This window comes from Theobroma cacao, chromosome 9 (genome assembly GCF_053813885.1).
Source record: "Theobroma cacao isolate CCN51 chromosome 9, ASM5381388v1, whole genome shotgun sequence".
NCBI classification, from domain to species: domain Eukaryota; kingdom Viridiplantae; phylum Streptophyta; class Magnoliopsida; order Malvales; family Malvaceae; genus Theobroma; species Theobroma cacao.
Genome location: NC_142647.1, coordinates 45,950,017 through 45,973,234, shown reverse-complemented (window position 1 = coordinate 45,973,234; position 23,218 = coordinate 45,950,017). Strand labels below are relative to the sequence as shown.

The 23,218-nt window shown below is 34.0% G+C and overlaps 1 protein-coding gene and 1 long non-coding RNA gene across 2 annotated transcripts; both read left to right on the top strand.

Annotated features, from left to right (window-relative positions):
* Positions 1 to 13,375: 13,375 nt before the first annotated feature.
* PGY1 (Ribosomal protein L1p/L10e family) lies at positions 13,376 to 15,605 on the top strand. Its single transcript, XM_007015758.3, has 6 exons — positions 13,376 to 13,468; positions 13,594 to 13,642; positions 14,321 to 14,540; positions 14,714 to 14,879; positions 15,043 to 15,248; positions 15,388 to 15,605. Exons 2-6 carry the CDS (start codon positions 13,638 to 13,640, stop codon positions 15,439 to 15,441), a joined length of 651 nt encoding a protein of 216 aa, XP_007015820.1. The 5' UTR covers positions 13,376 to 13,468; positions 13,594 to 13,637; the 3' UTR covers positions 15,442 to 15,605.
* A 4,388-nt stretch (positions 15,606 to 19,993) lies between these two features.
* Positions 19,994 to 22,760, top strand: LOC148761028 (uncharacterized). Its single transcript, XR_016028155.1, has 3 exons — positions 19,994 to 20,099; positions 20,752 to 20,918; positions 22,507 to 22,760. It is a non-coding gene; the product is annotated as an uncharacterized LOC148761028 (long non-coding RNA).
* The last annotated feature ends 458 nt before the right edge of the window (positions 22,761 to 23,218 follow it).

Genomic DNA, 23,218 nt, shown 5'->3' with positions numbered 1-23,218 from the left:
ATTCCGTTGGAAATGCTTTTTTGAATATAAAAGAATTCTGTTGGAAACCAATTTCCAACGGAATTTTTCGTCGAAATTTTTTTTCCAACGGAATTCCAATTAGGTACCTTATAAAGATCTAATTTTTTCCAACGGAATTTTTTGTTAGAAATTTCCAACGGAAAGTATTACCAACGAAATTATTCGTTGAAAATCCGTCAAAAAATGGCATTTCCAAAGAAAATCAACCTTTTTCCAACAAAATTTTTCGTTGGAAAAAGGCTAATTTCTTGTAGTGATACCATATACACTAAAAGGAAAAAAATGACAAAACCAAGGAATTTACATAATCCAAACCAACAAACTTCTGATTAACCCTTATTCAAATTTTCTTATAAGGAGCAAAAGAAGACGAACATCTCTGAGTCAAAAAGGAAGTAATGCATCTTCTGCTTGCTGATTGACAGTGAATGATTTACGACTAAAATAAATAGGCCAACAGCAGAATACTGCAAGCATTGTTATTTGCACCAAGGCACATAGAGTTAGAGACTTAGAGTTCATTGTTTTTTGTTTAAGAAGATGAAAAGAAAATCTTGAAACCATGTCATAGAACAATGCAATTTCACATAATGAAATGTAGCCATTGTAGCCAACAAGAGGAAATAAAAGAATCTCTAGATAGAGAAGTAATAAGAACAAAACATAATAAAGGATACTGATTGAAAAGAAAGAAATGATCATTTGATACTGATATAATAGCTGATCAGAACATCAAGAATGCTAGAATATTTGAAGCTTCTTAGATGTGTTAGAGAATAACACCTGCATGGACACGTGTAAGCATTTTGACAATATAATTAGTGCTTAGTATGCTTACTTGTTGTCAATATATTTGATGTTAGGATAGTATAATGTTGTGTTATTTTTCATCTTACTTGTACACCTGTTAAGTGGTTGTTATAGGTGTTATTCTCTCAAACATCTTGTAATATATATGATCACTGTGTGATAATCATGTACAATCAATGAATACCCTGTTTTGAATATCAGCTCACTTGTTCTCTCCAAACTTCTTTCTATTTTGAGTTATAGTAAAAAAAAATCATGATTGTAACATGGTATCAGAGCAATCCTCAACCCCTATAGGACCTTAGACAACCTTCTTTTAATATTCTTAAGTTCTTAATGGTCGTCTTTTAATAACTTGTTTCCAGACTAGTCCACTATTATAATGACAACACCTAATATAACTCAATAACCTCCACCAGTCTTCGATGGCTCCAATTATGGTGTATAAGCTGTGAGAATAAAGACTTATTTAAAAGGTGATAATCTGTGGAATGCTGTAGAACAAGATGTTGAACCACAAGTATCAAGGGATAATGCTCTTACTACATAAGTCAAGTAATATAAAGAAGATATTGCAAAAAAGTTTAGGGCTTTTTCATTCATTCAGTCTACTGTATCAAAGGACATTTTTAGCAGAATTATGGAGTGTGAAACAGTTAAAGCAGCCTAGACTAAGTTACAGGAAGAATATGTTGCGACATCTAGAACAAGACATATGCAAGCATAAAACTTAAGAAGGCACTTTGATGATACGGATGAAAGAGAATCAATCAGTGAAAAAATATATAGATCAGCTACTTAAGCTTGTTAACCAGATCAAAATGTTTAGTGAAGAGCTTAAAAAGGTTCAAGGTAGCTGAAAAGATTCTTAACAGTGTACTAGGGAAATTTGAAGCTAGAATAACCTCCCTGCTACAATCAAAGGATCTACTTGACATTTCAATTACAGAAATTGTCAATGCTTTACAAGCTGCTGAACTGAGAATATCAGCTAGAGATAAAGCTTCTGGGGAGAAAGCCTTCCTTGCTAAAGGCAAAGGTAAAGCAAATATTGAGGCATTTACTAGGAAGAGCTTCAAAGACAAAGACAAGAAGACTACTCAAACTGGTCAATCTTCAAACAGGAAAAGCAAGTTCAAGTTGTGTTCCTATTGCAAGAAAAAGAATCATATAGATAAGCATTGCTGGTTTAAGTTAGATGCAAAATGCAAAATATGCATGCAACTAGGACATACTGATAAAGTTTGTAAGAACATAGCAACGAAGGTAAGCATGCACAATCTAATGAAAACACAAAATTAGCAGAAGAAATGTTGTTCATGGCTCAATCAGATTTAGAAAGTGATATTGACAACAATGAATGGCTTCTTGATAGTGGCAGTTCACAACATATTGCACTTTCTAAAGCTGTGTTTGTTGATCTTGATAAAAACCATCAATCAAGAGTGAAAATAGGTAATGGTATTTACTTATAGGCATATGGCCAAAGGAAGGTTCAAATACAAAGTTCAACTGGACACAGGTATTATTTGATGTTTTGTTTGTACTTTTTTTTACACAAAACATTCTGAGTGTTGGTCAATTGTTAGAAAATGGTTATGTTTTATTGTTTAAGAACAAAACTTGTAGAATTTATAATCCTTCAGGTGGTTATCTAATGATTATACCAATGCAAAATAGATGCTTTTCTGTTAAATTTGAGCATCTATGTCTGCAAGTTGATGAAGAATCTATCTCTATGACTAATCTATGGCATAGAAGGTTTGGTCACTGCAATCTCAAAGCCTTAGAATAGGTCAGTAACACAAGTAAGCTTCATAAGTATAATACCTCGTACTTTGATATGGTAATTAATAAAAACTTACTGGATGCCAATTAAGGTTAATTATGATGTTTAGAAATGATGAAAGATGAAAGGAACACTTTCGAATAAAATATTCTACACACGAGAAAATAATAAAAAAATAATAATATTTTTATCGAAGAATAATTTGTGAGATAAAAAGTGATTCGAAAGTCAATTGAGGCTTAATAAGGTATTTTAGGTACCAAGGGGACAAGAAGAGACAAGAGGAAATTTTTGGAATAAAATAATATTAAAATATTAATATTTTATTCAATATCAAAATTTTTCATAAAGAAGGAGCATATGGTCAATCTAAGTGGAGGAGAAGAAGAATGAGAGAATTTTGGATAAAAATGGCGTTAATGGGGCCACGTGTCTTTATTAAGTAAAGATAGTGTGAGCAAATAAATATTTTAAATATTATGGGGACACCGCGTTGGAGTACAAACTTCATAATTTGTTTGTACATGTGTAAAAGAAGATAATAGAAAGAAGTTGGAGTTAAATGAGTGTTGGGAGGACTAAATTAAAATGGAAAGAAACAAAAAGGGCAAAACGATAATTTTACACAAAGCTTGGTCAAAGCTTCCAAAGGAAGCTTTGACTCTCATTTTTATCAGCCCAAAACAGTCCTCATCTCCTCCAGCAAGATGTTTCTTCTTCATTCTTGAAGCTTCCAATGCCATTCTCTCATTTTCCCATGGAAACTTAATTTTCTTTCCTTGTTTTCTTTCCATTTCCTTTCTTTTCTTGCTTTTTTCCTCTCCCAACTCCTTGTGCACCAAAGTTACAACTTTTAACCTCAATTTCCAGCACACCTAAACCCTAGGAGGAGAAGAAAGAAAAAGAGAGAAAGGAAGAAAAAAAGCTTGATTTTAGTGATTCAAGCAAGGAACGGTAAGAATTCTTGTTTTTGGCTTGAGTAGTTTTTGAAAATGAGTTAGTGACCTAGAGAAATGTCTTGTGGCAGCAAAGATTGGCTTGATTGGAGAAAAAAATCGATAACATGTAAGCCAATAAACCCATGGGTACATGAAGGACTCAAAGTGGAAAAGGAAAACGGTAAGCATAACACTATGTTTTAAAGCCTACGGTTAGTTGAATATCGTGAGGAATTATGGTTGTTGAAAGGATTTATTTGCCTAAGTTAGTTGAAAATTATTAAGATTGTATGGCATATTGTTTGAAAGAAATGAAAAAGGAATATTGTGGATGAAGGATTGAGAAACAAAGTATTGAAAGTTAGATAGATAACAATGCATGTAAACTAGGAAATAATCGAGTGAAAGTGAGAATGATTATTGCTGCCATATATGTGGATTATGTATGGAAATATAAGATAGATTTTGGTGGAAATTATTTAGAAAGGTTGAAGTAGACACGTGACATCATAATTAAGTTACCAGTGATATAATCTAAGGAATTTCATAAGCAATGATATAAGTAATTTTGGTAAAAATGTATTAAGATGTGAGTTAATTGAAGATGGTTTTTCATAATAGAATGAAAAACATAAATTTGAGTAAGGATTAATTGATTGAAGTGCTGCCCGTATACATATGTAATTAAATATATTGAGTTCGTATTATTGTTAGGAAGTGCAAAGATAAGGTTAGAGTACTATGGTGGCTTGCTGGAGTAAATAATGAACGACCAACCAGTGAAAATAGTTAGAAACACCTCTGATCAAATAGCGATGTAATATCCCGCTATAGTAAGGTGAGTGAACCGCATTTCAAAATCATTTTGAGAATGTGACTATTTTGTACAAAGCATTTGAATGATTTTATACAACTTTATCTTAAAATAAGTGCCTTGGGAACAAGCTTTTACTAAATGGTTTTATGTTGTGATATGTGGTTGTTATTGATTCATGCACTATTTCATTATGATGATATAAATATATATATATATATATATATATATATATATGTTGTGCATGATAGTTGATATTGTGTATGATGACTATAACCGTGTGTGTGCACGATGTGGGGGGATGCACATGCCGGTGATGATGGTGGTGTGGGAGATGGATGATGATAGTGCCCGTGTGCACGATGTGGGGGGATGTACATGATGACACTTATTATGCACGATGTGGGGGGATGCACATGATGGCGCCGGCTATGTGCACGATGTGGGGGGATGTACATGAGTCGGGTGTGATTATGCTGATATTGGTGTTATCTATGCATTTATATATATACATCTATGTTTATGAAATCAAAGTTCATGAATATGGTATATGGTTTTGTATATGTGAATCTTGCATGTTGAACTTTGAAAGTTGCTAAGTATTGTCAAATTGGTGTTCATTGCAACAAGGAATTTGGTTGTAGCGAAATAGATTCTCGCTGCCGCCAGAAACTCTTGGTGATGGTGTAGTACTGTCACTTTGACAGCAATTTTGACCACCTTTCGATCAAAATTGGGCAAAGTGGTAAACACTAAAGTCGTAGCCCTTCCTCTTAGCTTTCTAATGACCTAACAAGCATGTCAATTGGACCCATGTAGTGGAAGATATGCTTGAAAAACTGAACCATAGGCAAATCGAGAATGCCTTTTACTACAGCGAGAATGAAACTTTCTGTTTCGCTTAGCATTTGGCTGGTTTTTGCCATATTTTCCACTTCTCCAATTTCATGTTGAATATGAATTCTCTATCGTCACATGATTTAGTGACCAAGGGTTCAATTGAGGGTTTTAATAAAGACTTAAGCTAAAGTGCATTATGATTTCAAACTTTTCCTTATTATATTGCTTGTTCCCTTCTTATGTTCACTCACTGAGTTTATACTTACGTTTTCAACTTCATGTTTGCAGATTCAATGGTCGTTGATACGTAGATTGAGGTGTCCGTATACCCCTATCCCTTGGGTAGGTATCTTGACACTCAGTAGTCATATCTCCCCATACAGAGTTATTTCGCTGACGGTCAAAGTCTTTGTATAGGTTTCATGTGAATTTGTAAAGATATATTGACAACTATTTATGTATGATTTGAATTATGATGCTAATGTGAGCATTCACTTGGGTTTTATGAGTTGCGTTGGAGAAATCGACATTTAAACACTATTAAGTACAGATCTTAAAGAAATATGCTAGATAGATGGGTTAATATACAAGTGCAAATTAAGAGGCTTGCTTGGGCCTAGTGGCTATGCCTATTGGGTCTTTGCACCGATCATGGCTCGAGAATTGGGTTGTAACAATAAGCCTCCAAAGTTATCTAATAATGCTTCAGTATGCAGTGTATCTTAGCTTGGTAAAATTTCCAGAAAACCTTTTCCTTTAGTCAGTTCCAGTTGAGCCAAGTCAAAGCTTGAACTTATCCACTCTGATATAGGTGGACCTCTAAGTGTGGAATCACTGAATGGCAGTAAGTTTTACCTTCTGCTTATTGATGATATGTAGATGAAGTTAGATTTTCTTCATGGAGTTCAAGTCAGAAGTCTTTGCTTTGTTCCAAAACTTTAAAACCAGAGTTAAATTAGAAGTTGGTTGTAGAATCAAGATCTTAAGGACTGATAATGGTGTGAATATACTTCTAATGAATTCACTCATTTTCTTAAAAAAGAAGGGATAATCCATCAACTTACTGCTCCATGCATTCCTTAACAGAATGGAGTTAGTGAAAGGAAAAATAGAATAATTATGGAAATTTGTAGATGCTTGTTATATGAGAAAAGAATGCCCAAGAAGTTTTGGGCAGAAGCTACAAATATTGTTGTATATTTGTAGAAGTTGTTGCCAACACATGCTTTGAATAACTGTAAGTTAAAATTCTACTACGTAAGTATATGTATCGAATAGATAGTATATAAACAAGCAGAGTGTCGATCCCACAGAGAATTGATCTAAAATTTTACTAAGTACTAAAATTAGAACAATTTAATCTTATCCAAACGCTCAAAATTAATTTATTAACTAAAACTAATTAACTAAAATTTAAACCAATAAGAAAAATCAAAATAAGAATAACTTAAGAAAATATCAAATCAAACAAGCCTAGGATTATAATATCCCTCACACTTCATCTAAATCTTACCTCTCTTCCTTAACTTATTTCAATGGGTTGAATTGCTAACCTAAAGTCCTAAATTATTTATAAGGGTCTCCAGACTCATCTTAAAAAAATATCTATTTTAACCAAAACACTATATCCCTATGTGAATTGAAATTAAAATAGATTCATTAAGTTCAGGCTCTAATTTGGCTACATATGACTTATAGGTATATCTCTATCCTATACGCAAATCAATTAATATGATCATATGCTATCCCAATTTCAATCTACACTAAACTCCCTTTCCCAAGTTTGTTTAGGTTCCTAAATCAATTTAATTGGTGGCCAGACAATTAAAAGCATTAAGAACAAATTGGAATAAATAATTCAAATCTCATTAAAAAAAAGCAAGAAAGAGATTAAAAATTTAGATTACATGTGAGTTCAATCGCAATCCTATAAAAAGAAAATTAGTTACTCATACTTGCAAAAACAAATAACATTATAATAAATTCAACCATTGAGAGTAACAAGAAAAATAAAAGCCAAGGAAGAAAACAAAACAATATTTGTAGTCTTTATCTCCAAGTTTCAGCCTCAACTCCTAGCTTCTTGAATCTCCATAGGTTGTCCACCCTAATGTTGTTAAACATATCTTATTTATACGAATAAACTTAACTTAAAGTTCCTTAAGTTGACCTAGGGTTTGATTGGGCTTAAAAGTGTAATGAGAGGCCCAAAAATCAATTGTCAATCATTACAAATTTCTATTCCCGGCACAATACATCCAACTATTTTCTGACATGATTTTCTCTATCTTAAAAGAAGAACTGGGCAAAGTGGCCTTCATAAAACTTGTAGCTCTGTCTCTTAGCTTTCTAATGGTCTAAGAATTGCATCATTTGGAGTCCTGTAACTCGAGTTATAGCCAAAACACCGAAATATATGCAAGTAAACTTTTAGGTCTTTCAACACCTTACTTTCTAAAATTAAGTCCAATTTTTTTAGTTCCTACGAAAAATATAAAAACTAATAAATAACAATTAAATTAAAAGAAATAACATAAAATTAAAATAACTCACTTAAAAATAAATTAATTATAAAAATGACTAAAAATTAAGTAAATGATAATTAAAAATTGAGGACTTAGCTAATATTTACTAACAAAATTAGACTAAAATAATTCTATAAAATAGAATTATTAATAATATAACCCCTTTTGAAGCTTGGTATGGTTTCGTGCCCTCAGTTGCTCATTTGAGAATCTTTGGTTGTGTATGTTTTGTGCACATACCAGATACTTTGAGAGATAAATTGCATTAGAAAGCCAAGTCTGGAGTATTTCTTGGCTATAGTTCTCAAACCAAGGCATATAGAATTTATTTACCAAGCAAAACCAAAGTGGTTGTGAGTCGAGATGTAGTATTTGATGAAGCTTCCAGTCGGAACAGGAATGAACCTCAACCTCAACCATCATCTCTTATACATCACATTCAAGCTTCTGCACCTGATGATCAAGTTGAAATTGAAGATGATGAGAGTATAGATCATTTGCCAATTAGGGGAACCAGATCTCTTGAAGATATATATCAGAGTAGCTTGGTTGCTATTGAAGAACCTAGTTGTTATGCTGAAGCTTCTAAGGTTCTTATTTGGCTTAAGGCTATATAGGAAGAACTTCAAATGATCTAGAAAAATGGGACTTAGCCTTTGGTTGATAGACCTGCAAACAGAAACATCATATGTGTCAAATGGATATTTAAGAAGAAACTAAATCCTGATTGTTCTCTTAATAGATGCAAGGCAAGATTAGCAGCCAAGGACTACAGTCAATTACTTGGAGTTGACTATGGAGAGACATTTGTTTCAGTAGCCAAGTATGAAACAATTAGATTACTGTTAGCTCTAGCTGCTGCACTTAAGTGGAATGTTTATCATCTAAATATAAAATCTACATTTCTTAATGGCATCTTAGAAGAAGAAATTTACACTGAATAACTTGAAGTGTTTGAACTTTTTTCTGAATAGAACAAAGTATATAAGCTGCACAAAGCTTTATATGGCTTGAACCAAGCACCTAGGAGATGGTACAACAGAATCAATGATCATTTGATTTACCAAGGCTTTGTTAAAAGTTTAAATGAAGCTATATTGTATTCTCTCAAATCTGGTGATAAATTGCTACTGATAGTGTCATTATATGTAGATGACTTATTAGTTACAGGGAGATGTGAAAATGCCTTGCAAAAATTCAAAGCACAGATGCAAGCAGATTTTGAAATGACAGACTTAGGACGTATGGGATATTTCCTTAGACTTGAAATTCATCATTTAAATACTGGTATTTCACTATCTCAAAAAAGCTACATCTCAAAGGTTTTCAAGAGATTTCAAATGTTAAACTGTAAGACTGTTACAACTCCATTTGTTGGAAACAATAAACTTAGTGCAGATACTGGTAATGAACTCGAAGACCCCTCTACATATAGGAAGTTGATTGGATGTTTACTTTATGTCTGTGCCTCTAGACCTGATATACGATTCTTAGTTGCATTCCTTTCTCGATTCATGCAAGCACCAATTGATCAGCATATGATAGCTGCCAAGAGAATTTTAAGATACTTGAAGAAAACAAAACCTTATAGGATTCATTATATCAAGTCAACTAGAATTGCACTGTCAAGTTACACTGACTCTGATTTTGTAAGAAGTATTGAAGATGCAAGAAGCACATCTGGTTACTTACTTACTATTGGTAATGGTTTTTTCTCTTGGAATTCACATAAACAATCTGTAGTATCTCAATCTTCAACCGAATCTTAATATATTGCTGCAGCTGAGGCTTCAAATCAAGCTTTCTGGTTGAGAAAGTTACTTGTTGATATTCAATTTGAGCAAAATACTCCTACAGATTTGTTTGTTGATAACAAGTCTGCCATTGCTATTGTTAAAAATCTTATCTGGCATTGCAAGACTAAACATATAAATGTGAACTATCATGCCATTAGAGATATAGTGCAAAGAGGTGAGATCAATGTTCGATATTGTCTTTCAGAGCAACAACTAGCAGATATCTTGACTAAACCTCTTCAGAAGTCAAGATTTGAAGCTCTCAGAGCTCAGTTGAATCTCTCCATTGCAAGTGTTAAAGGGGAATGTTAGAGAATAACACCTGCATGGACACATGCAAGCATTTTGACAATATAATTAGTGCTTAGTATGCTTACTTGTGGTTAATATCTTTGATGTTAAGACAATATAATATTATGTTATTTTCATCTTACTTGTACACCTGTTAAGCAGTTGTTACAGGTGTTATACTCTCAAACATCTTGTAATATATATGATCATTGTGTGATCATCATGTACAATCAATGAATACCTTGTTTTGCATATCAGCTTACTTGTTCTTCCAAACTTCTCTCTATTTTGAGTTATAGTAAAAAAAATCATGACTGTAGCAAGATGTTTTTTGGGAAATACATTAAATCGATAAAAAATTTTTAAGAAAAAATAAAATTAACTCATGTTAGCATTCATGCAAAAGATCAAGGGCTTTACCACTAATATAAACCTTTTGCATTTAAAGCATGATTACTCTTTGACAAACTAAAAGGCACTGAGATAAATTTCTAAGTTCTTACAGAAATGTTTTTCATTAGGAAAAGTAGAGATAAGAGCCAAACGATCTACACTAAAGTTGTAAGACATATTTATTAATAACCAAAGATGTCTAAGCAACTTTCCACAGCATCAAGGGTTAGGCTACCAAATTGAAAGAGAAAATTTGGTTTATGACAAAAAATGATGTGGTTATTCTTAGCAAAATACAGGGGAGTCAATCTTTGGGTGGTACTTTCTTCTACCAAAGGTTATAAATGGTTTGCCACTTTATTGTGCCTAGGCGGCATTCTATGAATAGAACTTTTAATGTACTGACACAATGTGTAAAGAAAGAGAAAACCATATATGGCACCTCATTTATAAGTCAATTTGTATACCAAATCTTCTTAACTACTTAAACAATCTTTTTTGTCACTTGGAAAATGCCTAGCTACCAACAAATCTTTCTCTTTTTGAAAAAAAAAAGAGCAAGAAACTTCTACTAATTGGTAGAGTAGTTTTTGCAATATATATATATTTAGACTTAATGGTATTCACACCACTGAAAACTCATCTAACGGATACCCCTAAACAGTTGAAAACTTATACTTAATAAGATTTCTAAAGCTTGCGGCTATCAGCTATAGTTGTTTCACTCCATTTTGCCAAAGACAAACTATAAGCATGGTTATATTTTAAAATGTGGAAACTAATGGTTGAAAAGTTTGAGACGAGATTATTGACATGGAAAGCTAAGTCTCTCTCAATGGGTGGAAGAGTTGCACTTCTTAAGTTTGTGCTTAAGAGTCTTTCGATCTTTTTTATGTCTTTCTTCCAAATTCCTATCACTGTTAAGGAAAAGTTAGATAAAATTCAACGAAGGTTCCTATGGAGCGATATGGACGATAAAAGGAAAATACACTGGGTTGATTGGGATTCCATTCGCTTATACAAAGATATGGAAGGCTTGGGGGTTATTGATTTATGTTTAAAAAACCATGCTTTGCTCAACAAATGGATAGGACGATTCAACAATGAGTCAAACAGCCTATAAAGGAGAATTATTGCAAAGAAAATTAGAGGGAACGGGGACTTTTTTTACCTAAGGCAAGAAATCAAAGGATGGTTTTGGGGGTTTGGAAGAACATTATGAAACCTCTAGAGTTAGGAGATGCCGTAGCCTTGGTGGTGGAGGAGGGCATGGGTTTCCTTATTGGCAATGACAAAAGAATTGATTTTTGGAACGAACAATGGGTTGATGGCCTCAAATTGAAAGATGCATTTTCAAGAGTTTATGCTCTCGCGGTAAAAAAGAAAGGTACTATTGATCAATTTGGTGAGTGGGTTGGAGTTCAGTGGCATTGGCGAGATGGTGGCCTGAAAATTGGAGATTGAAATGGGTGAATCATAAAGATCCTATAGTTGTTTTACATAGCTGGAATGGGTTAGCAAAGTGTGTGGAGAATAGGGATATAAGGAGGATGGCTTTTTTCGCCATCTTTTGGTCCATTTGGCTAGCTAGGAGCGACATCCTCTTCAATGGTAAACTCTGGGATTGTAAACAAGTGTATGACATAATTAAACTCCGAGTGGCATGGTGGGCTAACTTGAAGTGGCAAAACATGAATATTTCAGTCTCAGAGCTTTCAAGAAAGCCAAGTATAGGGCTTCAACCTAGGAAAATAAAAACAGTTAAACTTGATGGGATTTGGCATTTAGCAGCCTGCCCCAAAAGGCATGGTTAAATTTAATGTTGATGGGGCTTCGTGAGGAAATCCAAGTAAGGGAGGTATTCTAAAGGATGAGGGAGGTAAATCGTTAGTTTAGTTTTCCTTATCTGTTGGGGTTACCAATGAGAATACAGCTGAGATCTTGGCGATCAAAAAGATCCTTCAAATGGTGGCGACATCTAGGTGGGCCAATGTTGATTGTGTAATTGTGGAGAGTGACTCGAAAAATGCAGTAAAATGGGCTAGGGAGCCATCAATAGCTCCCTAGAAACTCAGAACCACCATAATGCTTTTGGAATTTTTCAAAACCCAACTAAAGAGTTGCAACTTTCTGAAAACTTTGAGAGTTGTGAATGGGGTCATCGATTCTCTTACTAAGGCGGGCGTCGAGAGAAAGGATGAGTTCTTATGGGTTTTTGCTGAGGATGGTGATGATGGCATGATCTCTCAAGAGGTTAGTTAGTTGATCTTTTTTTATGTTTTCCTCATGGTTCTACTTCCTTTTGTTTTTGTTATGTTCACAAGGTAGTTTTCTTTTTTGTTTATCCATTGATGAGGTTTTTACTGTGGGATGGTTTGGCCTGTTGATATCGTGCTAGTGGGGGGACCTTATGCTCGTTGTTTTTTTCATCTTTTGTGCTAGGGTTGTGATTGTTGGATTGTATAGGGGTGTTTGGTGCTTTTGTGATTTGCTCCTTTGGATGAGAAGGTGGGAGTTTTTTTTCTTCTCCTGTTGAGTAGAGGATGATGTATATTTTGGTTTTTGGGGTTTGGAGGGGTTGTTTTTACAGGTTTTTTGTTCATAGACCAGAACGTTTCTTTGCTTTTCTCTTGAAATGTGAATGAATTTCTAGCTTTTTAAAATATAAAATATTTAATCACTGTACTATTTCTTTTTGATGGATCTCCTTTTAGATCTAAAAGGGTTCTCACTTTTTTTGCTTTTCATTTGTAACAAGGGGAGAAGACAAAGGGGAAGGAGATTTGAAGTGATGGCAAAATTTACTACTCACTAAATACTTCCTTTATGTTCTATATGGAAAGGAAATTATTTTAAATTAAAGTGAAAAAGGAATTATATATATTTTAATTTCCTACCAAATAATCTCTTTTTTCTTAATATTAGCATCAAGTCACCTCAATTTTATATACTTAATTGAAAATAATTAGCCAAAACGTATTTGAAATAAAAAAAGAACTAAACTACTGTATCAAAATAAGGAATGTGCTTGGTCATAACAAAAATAGAACCGGTCTAGTATTAATTTGGGCTCGGCCTAATCTAAACAAAACCAAGTCTCATCCCGAAAGAATTTGGGCTAGACCTTACCCGTGGCCCAATATCAGTTTATTACAATAGCTAGCTAGGGTTTTAACACATTTGCTGATTTCCTATATATCTCTCCACAGCCTCAAAAATCAAGGCTGCGGCTAGGGTTTCTCACATCTCTGGTAACATACAGTCTCTATCCTTCTCGTTAAACCCTCCTTTACCGTACTTCTCATTTCTTCTCAGATCTAACTATAATGCTTCAATTCTTTTAATTTTCTGATGATTTGAAAACTTTGTTTTACAGGTAAATATTATAGTTTTATTCGTGGAAATAACAGAGATTCCGGGATGAGGTAATTTTAATTCTTCATTCGTTTTAAATGTTTGTTTGAATTTTATCTTTTGGGTTTGTGGAATGTATGCTGAATTTAAATGACCCAACTTTATATATCAGGTTCTGATAAGTTCCTCTTTTTTATTTGTATCTGAGGCGTTTAATCTTGCTGTTGATTTACTGGACTTGAGTTATAAGAATTTGGCTCCTTTGGGTCATTTAGTCATTGTTGTAGGATAATCTGTTGGGTGCTTTTCATCTGTGAAATGGGAAATGGCTTTTTTGTTAGGGGTAATTATTTTTTGCTCTTATTCGATATTCTTTTTTCAGCTCATTGATTAGGCTGGTTTTGTGATTTATTAGTATGGGATTGGTGTCTTGATGTCCTTAAGTGGATTGATAGTTTTTATTAGGGTTTTTTCTTTTTGTGTTGGAAAATTTGAAGGTTTTTTGAATATGTGAACTTGAACTATCATTAGTTGGTGGGGGAGTTGTTTGCCGTTTCTGGATTGAAATAGGAAAGTCTAAAGCATTGATTGGAACTATGCATTATTTTTGGGTGTTCATTTTATGATTGTGAAATGTTTATGATGCCTAGATAAATCCTTCATGATTCTATTTATGAACCATGTGGTTGTTTATTGTTTACTTGTTTGTTGTTTTCTTTATTGAAAGATATTACATTTCTTATTTACAGTAAGCTTCAGAGTGATGCCCTTAGAGAAGCTATTTCCACCATTGTGGCTCAGTCCAAGGAAAAAAACCGTAAGTTCACTGAGACCATTGAACTCCAGATTGGGCTGAAAAACTATGATCCCCAAAAGGACAAGCGTTTCAGTGGATCTGTGAAGCTGCCACACATTCCTCGCCCTAAGATGAAGATCTGCATGCTTGGAGATGCTCAACATGTTGAAGAGGTAATGTTGCCACTTTATTATGTCAAACTTTGTTTTCTTATATTGCTTGGAACAATACTATGTATCTGAACTTATGCATAGGGTTTGCGTTATGTGAAATGTACTTTTAATATTTAATTGGTAAATTGTGAAATGAGGTTTTTCATTTCTAAAATGGTTTAATTTGTCCGCAGGCAGAGAAGATAGGCTTGGATTATATGGATGTTGAAGCACTGAAGAAGCTTAACAAGAACAAGAAGTTGGTCAAGAAGCTTGCCAAGAAGTATCAGGCCTTTTTGGCATCTGAAGCTATCATCAAGCAGATCCCTCGTCTCTTGGGTCCTGGTCTCAACAAAGCAGGCAAGTTTAATGTTGGAGCATTGGTATTGCATCTGATTTTAGCAATTTTTATGGCCTACTTGCTAAGGCATTCGCAGGGAGACTTAAGCTTATGCATTTTGCATTTGGCAGTTGTGATTTTTGGGTTGTGATCTTACATGGTTGAATGCGTGTACAAATGCAGGGAAATTCCCAACCCTTGTTACTCACCAGGAATCCCTAGAGTCCAAGGTGAATGAGACCAAGGCAATGGTGAAGTTCCAACTGAAGAAGGTTCTTTGCATGGGAGTTGCTGTTGGGAATGTAGCTATGGAGGAGAAGCAGATCTTCCAAAATGTGCAAATGAGTGTCAATTTCCTTGTTTCATTGTTGAAGAAAAACTGGCAAAATGTTAGTTTTCTTTGCTTTTGTTCATTTGGACTGCTTAGTTAATCCTTCCACATAATTAATTCATTTCTTATAGTATATGTCCTGGATTTTTTGACTTTTTTTTTGTTGAATAATATGATTGAATTTGTGTTGATTGCAGGTGAGGTGCCTCTACCTGAAGAGTACCATGGGCCCTTCAAACAGGATCTTTTGAGATGATATTTACTTTCTATTAGTGTTATGTACGGAGTGAAAGTAGTTGTTGGGATTAATAGTAAATCAGTTTTTTACTCAGAATGTTCAAATTTTGTGTTATGTTTTGTTGCTGGAATCCGTAGAAATATTATGAATTTGAGACCTTGGAAGTTTTGTTTTGCATATCAACTGAGTTTTTCCATTAATGTTAAAAATTTCAATCTTTCAAATATGCCTCCGGAAAAGAAATCCTCTACAAACAGTTGGCAGCCAAGATGGGTTAATGGCTATTGGCTGCCTTGCATGGTCTTTGCTATTTGGGACGTTTTATGGAGTGATTATGGCCTGGGTTTTGCTGTGGAAAACATTGAGTTTTAATTTTGCTTTAAAACTATGGACTCCTTCGCAGAGTAGGAACATGGTGTTTTAATCAATTACTCTATATAGCATGGGTTTAAAATATTACACCTCACATTCTCTATTAAATTGTTTTGTTAATCATAATAATGTAAAGAATGGAAATTACTCCAAATTTCGCCGGTTAAGAAGAAAAAAGGAAAGGGAAATGAAAACGGGCCTGATGGCGAAATGCTTGTAACCCAAACGGTGCAATTATAGGCGTACAAATGACAACACTCCACGGTCATGGCAGGCAAAGAAACGTATCAAAACGCAAAGAATTGAAAATTTCGAGTGTGGGCTCGAATGGAAGAAATGGTCTTTTACTGAATAGAGGCAGAAGCCTCGGCTAGCACCAAACTTGTTTGTTGTTACCAAGTGATTCTTGATTCCCCATCTTATTTCGATGTTTGGTTTAATTCTACGGCAAGAGTCATGACCTCTTTCTTCACAGGGTAGTTACTGGGGTGGGTCGTGTCCAAGGGCAATTTGTGAAGCCTTGCTCGACAACGCTGTCATGAGGAAGTATCTACATTGCCATCGGTGGGCTAACATGGACTGCTAATGGCAGTTTGCTGATTTTCCTGACGTAAGTCGTTTTCTTTTTCTGAGCGTAGGATCAGGAAGTCATTCTCTCTTATGAGCTTGTTTCCTATTTGGAATTTTGTGAAATCTTTGATACTTCAAAAACTGTATTACCTTGGTGCATGAAATCACTTTATCTGCCATATTTAACTAAAAGCTGATAGAAGATCGTAACATATGAGTTATGACCATCTACTGAGTTGGTGTTGGTTAATGGCATATTAAATTACACTCTCTTGAATTGATAAATATTGTTCTCTCCTTGCTTTTGTTTTCTTTTGTTGTAGTGCAAATTGTGATGTGCTATTATGCACCTGACGCTTGTGCTTCTTTTTGGAAGAGCTAATAGGTTCGTTTGATGGACCTTGATAAGAAAATTTAGATTCTCTTGACTAACCTTTTACCTGACTAGATATAAGACTTTGTTGGGTAATGTTGAAATGGGTCAAGAGCAATTTGAGGTGAAGGAACACCATCAGAATACTTGTTGTCCATTACTTTTCGTAAATCAGTGGTCCACTTGATGTTGTAGCAACATGAATTTTGAGGATTGAATTGAAGTAAGAGCCGAAGAAGAGATCAAAATATTATAAGAAACTGATTTGTCCATTCATAATATGGTTTCTGGTAGATAACTTAAAATGGCCACTTATTGTCTGTGGCGAGAGCATCAGAGAACTTCTGTTTTGTAAAGTTCTTTGTAACTCTTTCAGACAGCTCTCGTTACCATACTGGAGTGGACCTGTTGACACATGTATGATAAATTATGTGACAAACTTATTCCATTTCCAATAAATGTCTTCAAGAATAATAAATTACTATATTCCTTTGCTTGCTTGAATTCATGCAAAGTACAAACAGGCAAAAGTCTTGCCAAATTGGGATATAGTGAACCTATTCTTCGCTGCTATTATCAATACTTCACACCCTATAGATAAGCTTTCTTAGGTTTGTTTGATGTTCATTTAACTACAAAAATGGAGAGGAGAATTCATTTTTCCTTCCCTTTGGATCTTGATTTCCACATTGGTAGTGACACAAATAGAAATACAATTCATATTATGTAGGGAAAGTAATTAAGAAAGGAACTACACATGGTAAAACCCTGCAAAATTTAAATCTTATAGACTCAAATAGGGTCAAATAAATTTAAATTAGCACACAGGAAGGTTAAAAATAGCTAGAGTTGGTCTATGCCGGCTAATAGTCATATGATATCTTTATGACTTGCCATTTTATGTCTAAAATGACTTTAGTCTTATACTTAAATATTAGCCATATTCCGGAAAGGATTATGCAATTAAATCTAGTAAAATTTATGTCTATAATTTAAGTATGGTATGTATATATGTCTTTGGTGCTAAACATGGTGTTTCTATATGAATCATTATAGACTTGCCATACTTGGCACAAAAGACATATAGCCATGTCATACTTAGCACAAAAGACATATAGACATGCCATAATTGGCACAAAAGACATATAGACATGCCATAATTGGCACAAAAGACATACAGATACACGGCAAAAGTTGCCTTCAAAAATACCATAGTGTTCTCATGCCTACGTCTATCTTTTCGAGACCAACCGTTCATGCCTGTGTCTATCTTTTCGTTCAAAAAAGGTAGTGTTTTTTGCATTAATAGATCTTCCATATATGGGTTTTTTTTCAAAGATGCAGAAATTAAGAATTCTAATATCAGAATATAAAGAATATATAGAAGATACATTAATGCCAAAAACACTGCATTTTTTACCCAAAAGATACACATAGGCATGAGAAACTATGGTATTTCTACAAGGCAACTTTTTCTGTATTTCTTTGTCTTTTTTGCCCAATATGGCATGTCTATATGTCTTTTGTGCCAAGTATGGCAAGTCTATAATGATTCATATGGAAAAACCATGTTTAGCACCAAAGACATACATACTTGACTTACAGTATAGACATAAATTTTATCAGATTCAATTACATAATCCTTTCCTTGGATATAGCTAATATTTAAGTATGAGACTAAAGTAATTTTAGACAAAAAATGGAAAGTCATAAAGATATCATATGACTATTAGCTGGCATAGACCAACTCTAGCTGTTTTGAACCTTCCTGTGTGCTAATTGAAATTTATTTGGCCCAAGCAGGTGGGGACACCCTTTCTTTCCAATCTGAGTCCATAAGATTTAAATTGTGCATGGCTTTACCAGGTGTTTTTCCTTTCTTAATTACTTTCCGTACATAATATGAACTGTATTTCTATTTTTGTTACTACTAATGTGGAAAACAGGATCCAAAGGGAAAGAAAAATGAATTATGCTCTTTGGTTTTGTAGTTAAATGGATATCAAATAAACCTAAGAAAGCTTATCTATAGCGTATAAACTCTTAATAATAACAGCAAAGGACAGGTTCACGTTCCAATTTGCCAAGAATTTAGCTCATTTGTATTTTGCATGAATTCAAGCAAGCAAAGGAATATAGTAATTATTTCCTTGAAGACATTAATTTGAAATAGCATAAGTTTGTGATTCCTTTTAACAGTCTTGATCTTTCTAAGTTATGCTTAGTTTCCATTGTTTTTGTACTATCAAAGAGTTAATTAAAAACATAATCATAATAATAACATCATCATTATCTTACAATCTAGTTGATTGTCAATCTTTTCAAGGGAATTCTATCAATCAATTCAGGCAGAGAGTGGAAAGATAACCAATGCTATGAAACTGGTACAGAGTTTAAGGCAGAGATTTGACCATAACATATTTAGAAAGACTGAATAGATACAAAGAATTGGAATCCGAATTCTTATGATTAGATCTTTGTGTGCTGTTACCACTTACCAATAATCAAGTTAGGCATAGGCACGATTACATGTTCTTTCCTTGTCTCTTGCTTTCTTTGTTTCTTTCCTTTTTCTTCCTTAAAAAAAATAAAAAGGCGAAGTTTGGATCAGTGAAAGAGAATGATTTTACCTATCTTGAAGCACCGTTTTAGTGAAAGCAAGATTCAATCTAGTTCCTCTAATATATTGTCGATATACTTTAGTAAGCTAGATGGAGTTTCATAGAAAATATAAGTTAACTTGACTGACCCTGTGGGATCCTGTATAAGACTTTACTTGTTGAGTTGATCTGGTTTAAGCACGATTTGGGATTATGAACCCCAATCATACTACTATTTTCACATTTGCTTGTGGTAGATCACTTATCTGGTTGATGCCTTAGGTGCAAATTGCACAAAATTTCTTGAATGCTACAAGGGTTATAGTATGGTTTTGAGAAGGGCTGTTTGTTGAGAAATATAAGAACACATACCATTATAGTATGGTTTTTGGTAGAAAGGCAGCCACATATCGTTCATGGAGACACCAACAAAAATCTTATTTATAAAGTTAGTCATAAGTCCTATGGACAAATGGCATCTTTGGATTGGGGTTCACACGTCAACATTTTATGAATTATTCATCCAACGTGTAATTGCCTAGTTTATACATTAAAATGATTCATGTGCTTTAGGTAATTGGTGGACTGGATTTGGTTAACTGGTTTGGATACCATTATTTATTACTCTAATTACACTTTTATTACTATAGCAACAACTAGAGGTGTTATTTGGGACATGAGAACCTATGATTACCTCTCATTGCCCTGATGCTTGGTGCTGTGCAGTGAGTGGCATGGTTACCCATGCTTTGCCAGGTTAGGCTGTCTATTTGTTTTCTTCTTTTTTTAAATTAAGGTTTTTTTATTATTTCTATTATACTAGCGACTTAAAATGGAAAATTGGTCTTGTCATGCTTTGCCAGCCCGTAACAGCTCTAAATAGACTATATTGTTGAATCAAATTTCAGACTATTGAGTTATTTAAATGGAAGAATGTTTAACCTTACTTTATGAGAAACTGGTACTCTAGATTTGGTGCACAAAGAATATATTGTAATCCAGTGTTTCAAAATTTTCTTTATAGAGGGTTTCACCTTCCTCAAAATTTGTAAATCTGTTCCATAATGTGGAACAGTGAAGATCAATTTCTCCATCTATTGTCTCCCCTTTGTCCTGTTAAATTAATAAATTCTAATACTTAAAGTATATGGTTCTAAAAAGCTAAAGCAAAAAATTCAAATGCAGTTTCAGATTCATGATCTTGATTCTTGAAGCAATGAGATGTGCAAACTGGTCACATGACTTTCTTGTGAGTGATTACAAAGATTTAGATGTTTGATTGAGAGATGCTCTTACCTACAGTATACTAGCATACAGTAAAGCAGCTGCTGCTTCTATATGCTAGCAGAATATCGAGTATGTGGTCACTCTTAAGCAGTCACATTAAGGCTTTCATATCTTTACTCAGCTGCAGAACACCTCAAAGCCTCAATAGGCTGGTTTGCAAGCAAAGTTATCCCCTTTGGGACATCCATTAAAAATTGGAGCTCTTACAACATGATAGCGAAAAGTGGAGAAACAGTCCTGATTTTTGCTGACAATCTGCACCTCTGACCCTTTTGAACAGAACTCAAGGTACAATTGCTAATCTCTCTCTCTCTCTCTCTCTCTCTCTCTAGGGCATTTTTTTATTGGTTTTGTTCACATTGGGTAGCAAAGGTGAAAAAGGAACGTAGTTCTTAGATTTCTCTCTGTGTTCTCTTGAATGGTATATAGGAAATGCTCATAGTTAAGATTACTTTGTGTTAGACTTTTCCTTTTTTTCGTTATCATGTTGTTACAAACTATATAGCAGTACATTGTTCAATTTTTTGGATTTGACTGATGCTGAAAGAACTTTCTATTTTGCATTCACATGGAGAAATTCAATCTTGAAGAGGTAGGAAAGCACAGAGCATTGCCTAGAGACTGGCCTTACCATTTCCTGCATTCTAATTTATATTTCTTTGGGGCAACCAGGTGGCTGGTTTAGTTGCCTAACTAGTCATCCAACCAGGATGAGTTTATGCCCTACAGCTGCAATCTGTGCATATTCTTATATTGCCATCTTCTTAAATGCTATGAACTGTGTTTCCAAAGTTAGGCCTCTTCAGTTATGTGTTTAGAAGGATAGATATGACCAAGTAAATTGTTTCAATTGACTTTTGTCACAAATTGAATAGAAAATTTTGCCCACAAAATTTTCTCTTCAATTGGAGCAAAACAACAAAGAAAATTAAAGTCTCATTTTAATCTACTTGAGATATATAACAAATTGATAATTTCATTCATTTTTTTATTTTTCTTTTCCAATAGATAAATTATTCAAAAAACTAAAAATATGAAATAATGATAAAATCGAGGAAAATATTAAAATATTTTTGTGGATTATGAGAAATCAGCTTTAGATCTGGGTAAAACTCAAGCAATTCTTCCAGAAGTGACTGTTCTGCAACAGCAAACCTATGGCATATTATCTTAGAGAATTAGACTCATCCTCTGCATTTATCTACATTATTCTTTCCTTTTTGTAATGCCAATTGTTTTGAAATGCTTACATTGATGTGCTATTATGCAAAAGACCTTATTTTTCTTTGGAAGCTAGGTTCAGTTGAAGGAAGCCAAGGCCTCGGATGAAGGCTGTCAATTAATAACTTGTCAAATTTTAATTAAATCATATTATCTGCTATTTTATTTTTTTAAGGCACCAGTGGCCAAAGAAATACACAAATGTGAGACGTGAGCCTTCACTGAAATGCCTCTAAGCTATAGGGGATGTTGTTGTTAAGTTATTTCTACTTAAAGAGCCCAAACCAGGAGGGATATTTTCTTCTTGGGAAGAAATAAAACATTATGTTTCTACCATTTAATAATTCTAACAATTTGTACGACTTTCTAGTTCCATTGTTCATAAAAAATGAGGTTTCTGAAACATACTGAATGGAAAAACTACATTGAGTGCAAGCTCTCTATTGGCGTGTTTATAGATTATGAGCTTTAAACCTGATCATCTAAGTGGTTTTTGCCCCTAAGAGATAACCATTAGAGCAGAGAATTTCGAGGAGATGCTGCATCAGAACTTGGTTTTGTTTTAGCCCCTCTTATAACTGTCCTTGAGATTACAAAGCCTTATATGGATGAAACAGTTGGATTTGACCTAACTTAGTTCCTTGCACAATTTCAGTTTCAAATGAAGAGGGGTGACGTATGTGTGGAACGAGATATGGTGGAAGTACATTGCAGCCACAGTTATCACTTCTTCACCGTCCTCTTCTTTCCTTTGACCATTCCCCCTTACTTGCCCACTATCATGATATGCCTCCATCTGATACTTATATTAGTGAGGCAACTTTCATGATGTGGCAAATATTCTCTTTGTAAGTGTCGTAACGTGCGGGTCTGGGAACTCGACCACTAGATGTGGGAAAATAAATATGTTAAGAGTCGTCATCAATCTTTTTTATCAAGGTACGATTGGTCACCTATTAATTCAGTTTTAATCGACGAAGTCTTAAATTAATTTTAAGTCTGTCGAAAGAACAATAACTGGTTTACGATTTTTAAAGTTGGGTTTGAGAGTACGGTTATGCACAGGGAAGGATTAGTTCATTGAGACCCTCCTTTTCTATGTGCAAGATGGTCATCAAATCTTCGTTTGGAACATCAAAACTTATAGGCTCATAATCCTCAATAGCTTGATCTACAAGGAAATCAGCGATGACACTCCTTTTTATTGATTTTTATGACACATATACAATATCATACTCAGATAGTAGAACTTGTCATCGTGCTATTCTTTCGAAAATGAAAAGTTTTTCAAAAATATATTTGATGGGATCCAATTTTGCCACAAACCACGTTATATGATACAACATATATTGTCGGAGCCTTTGGGT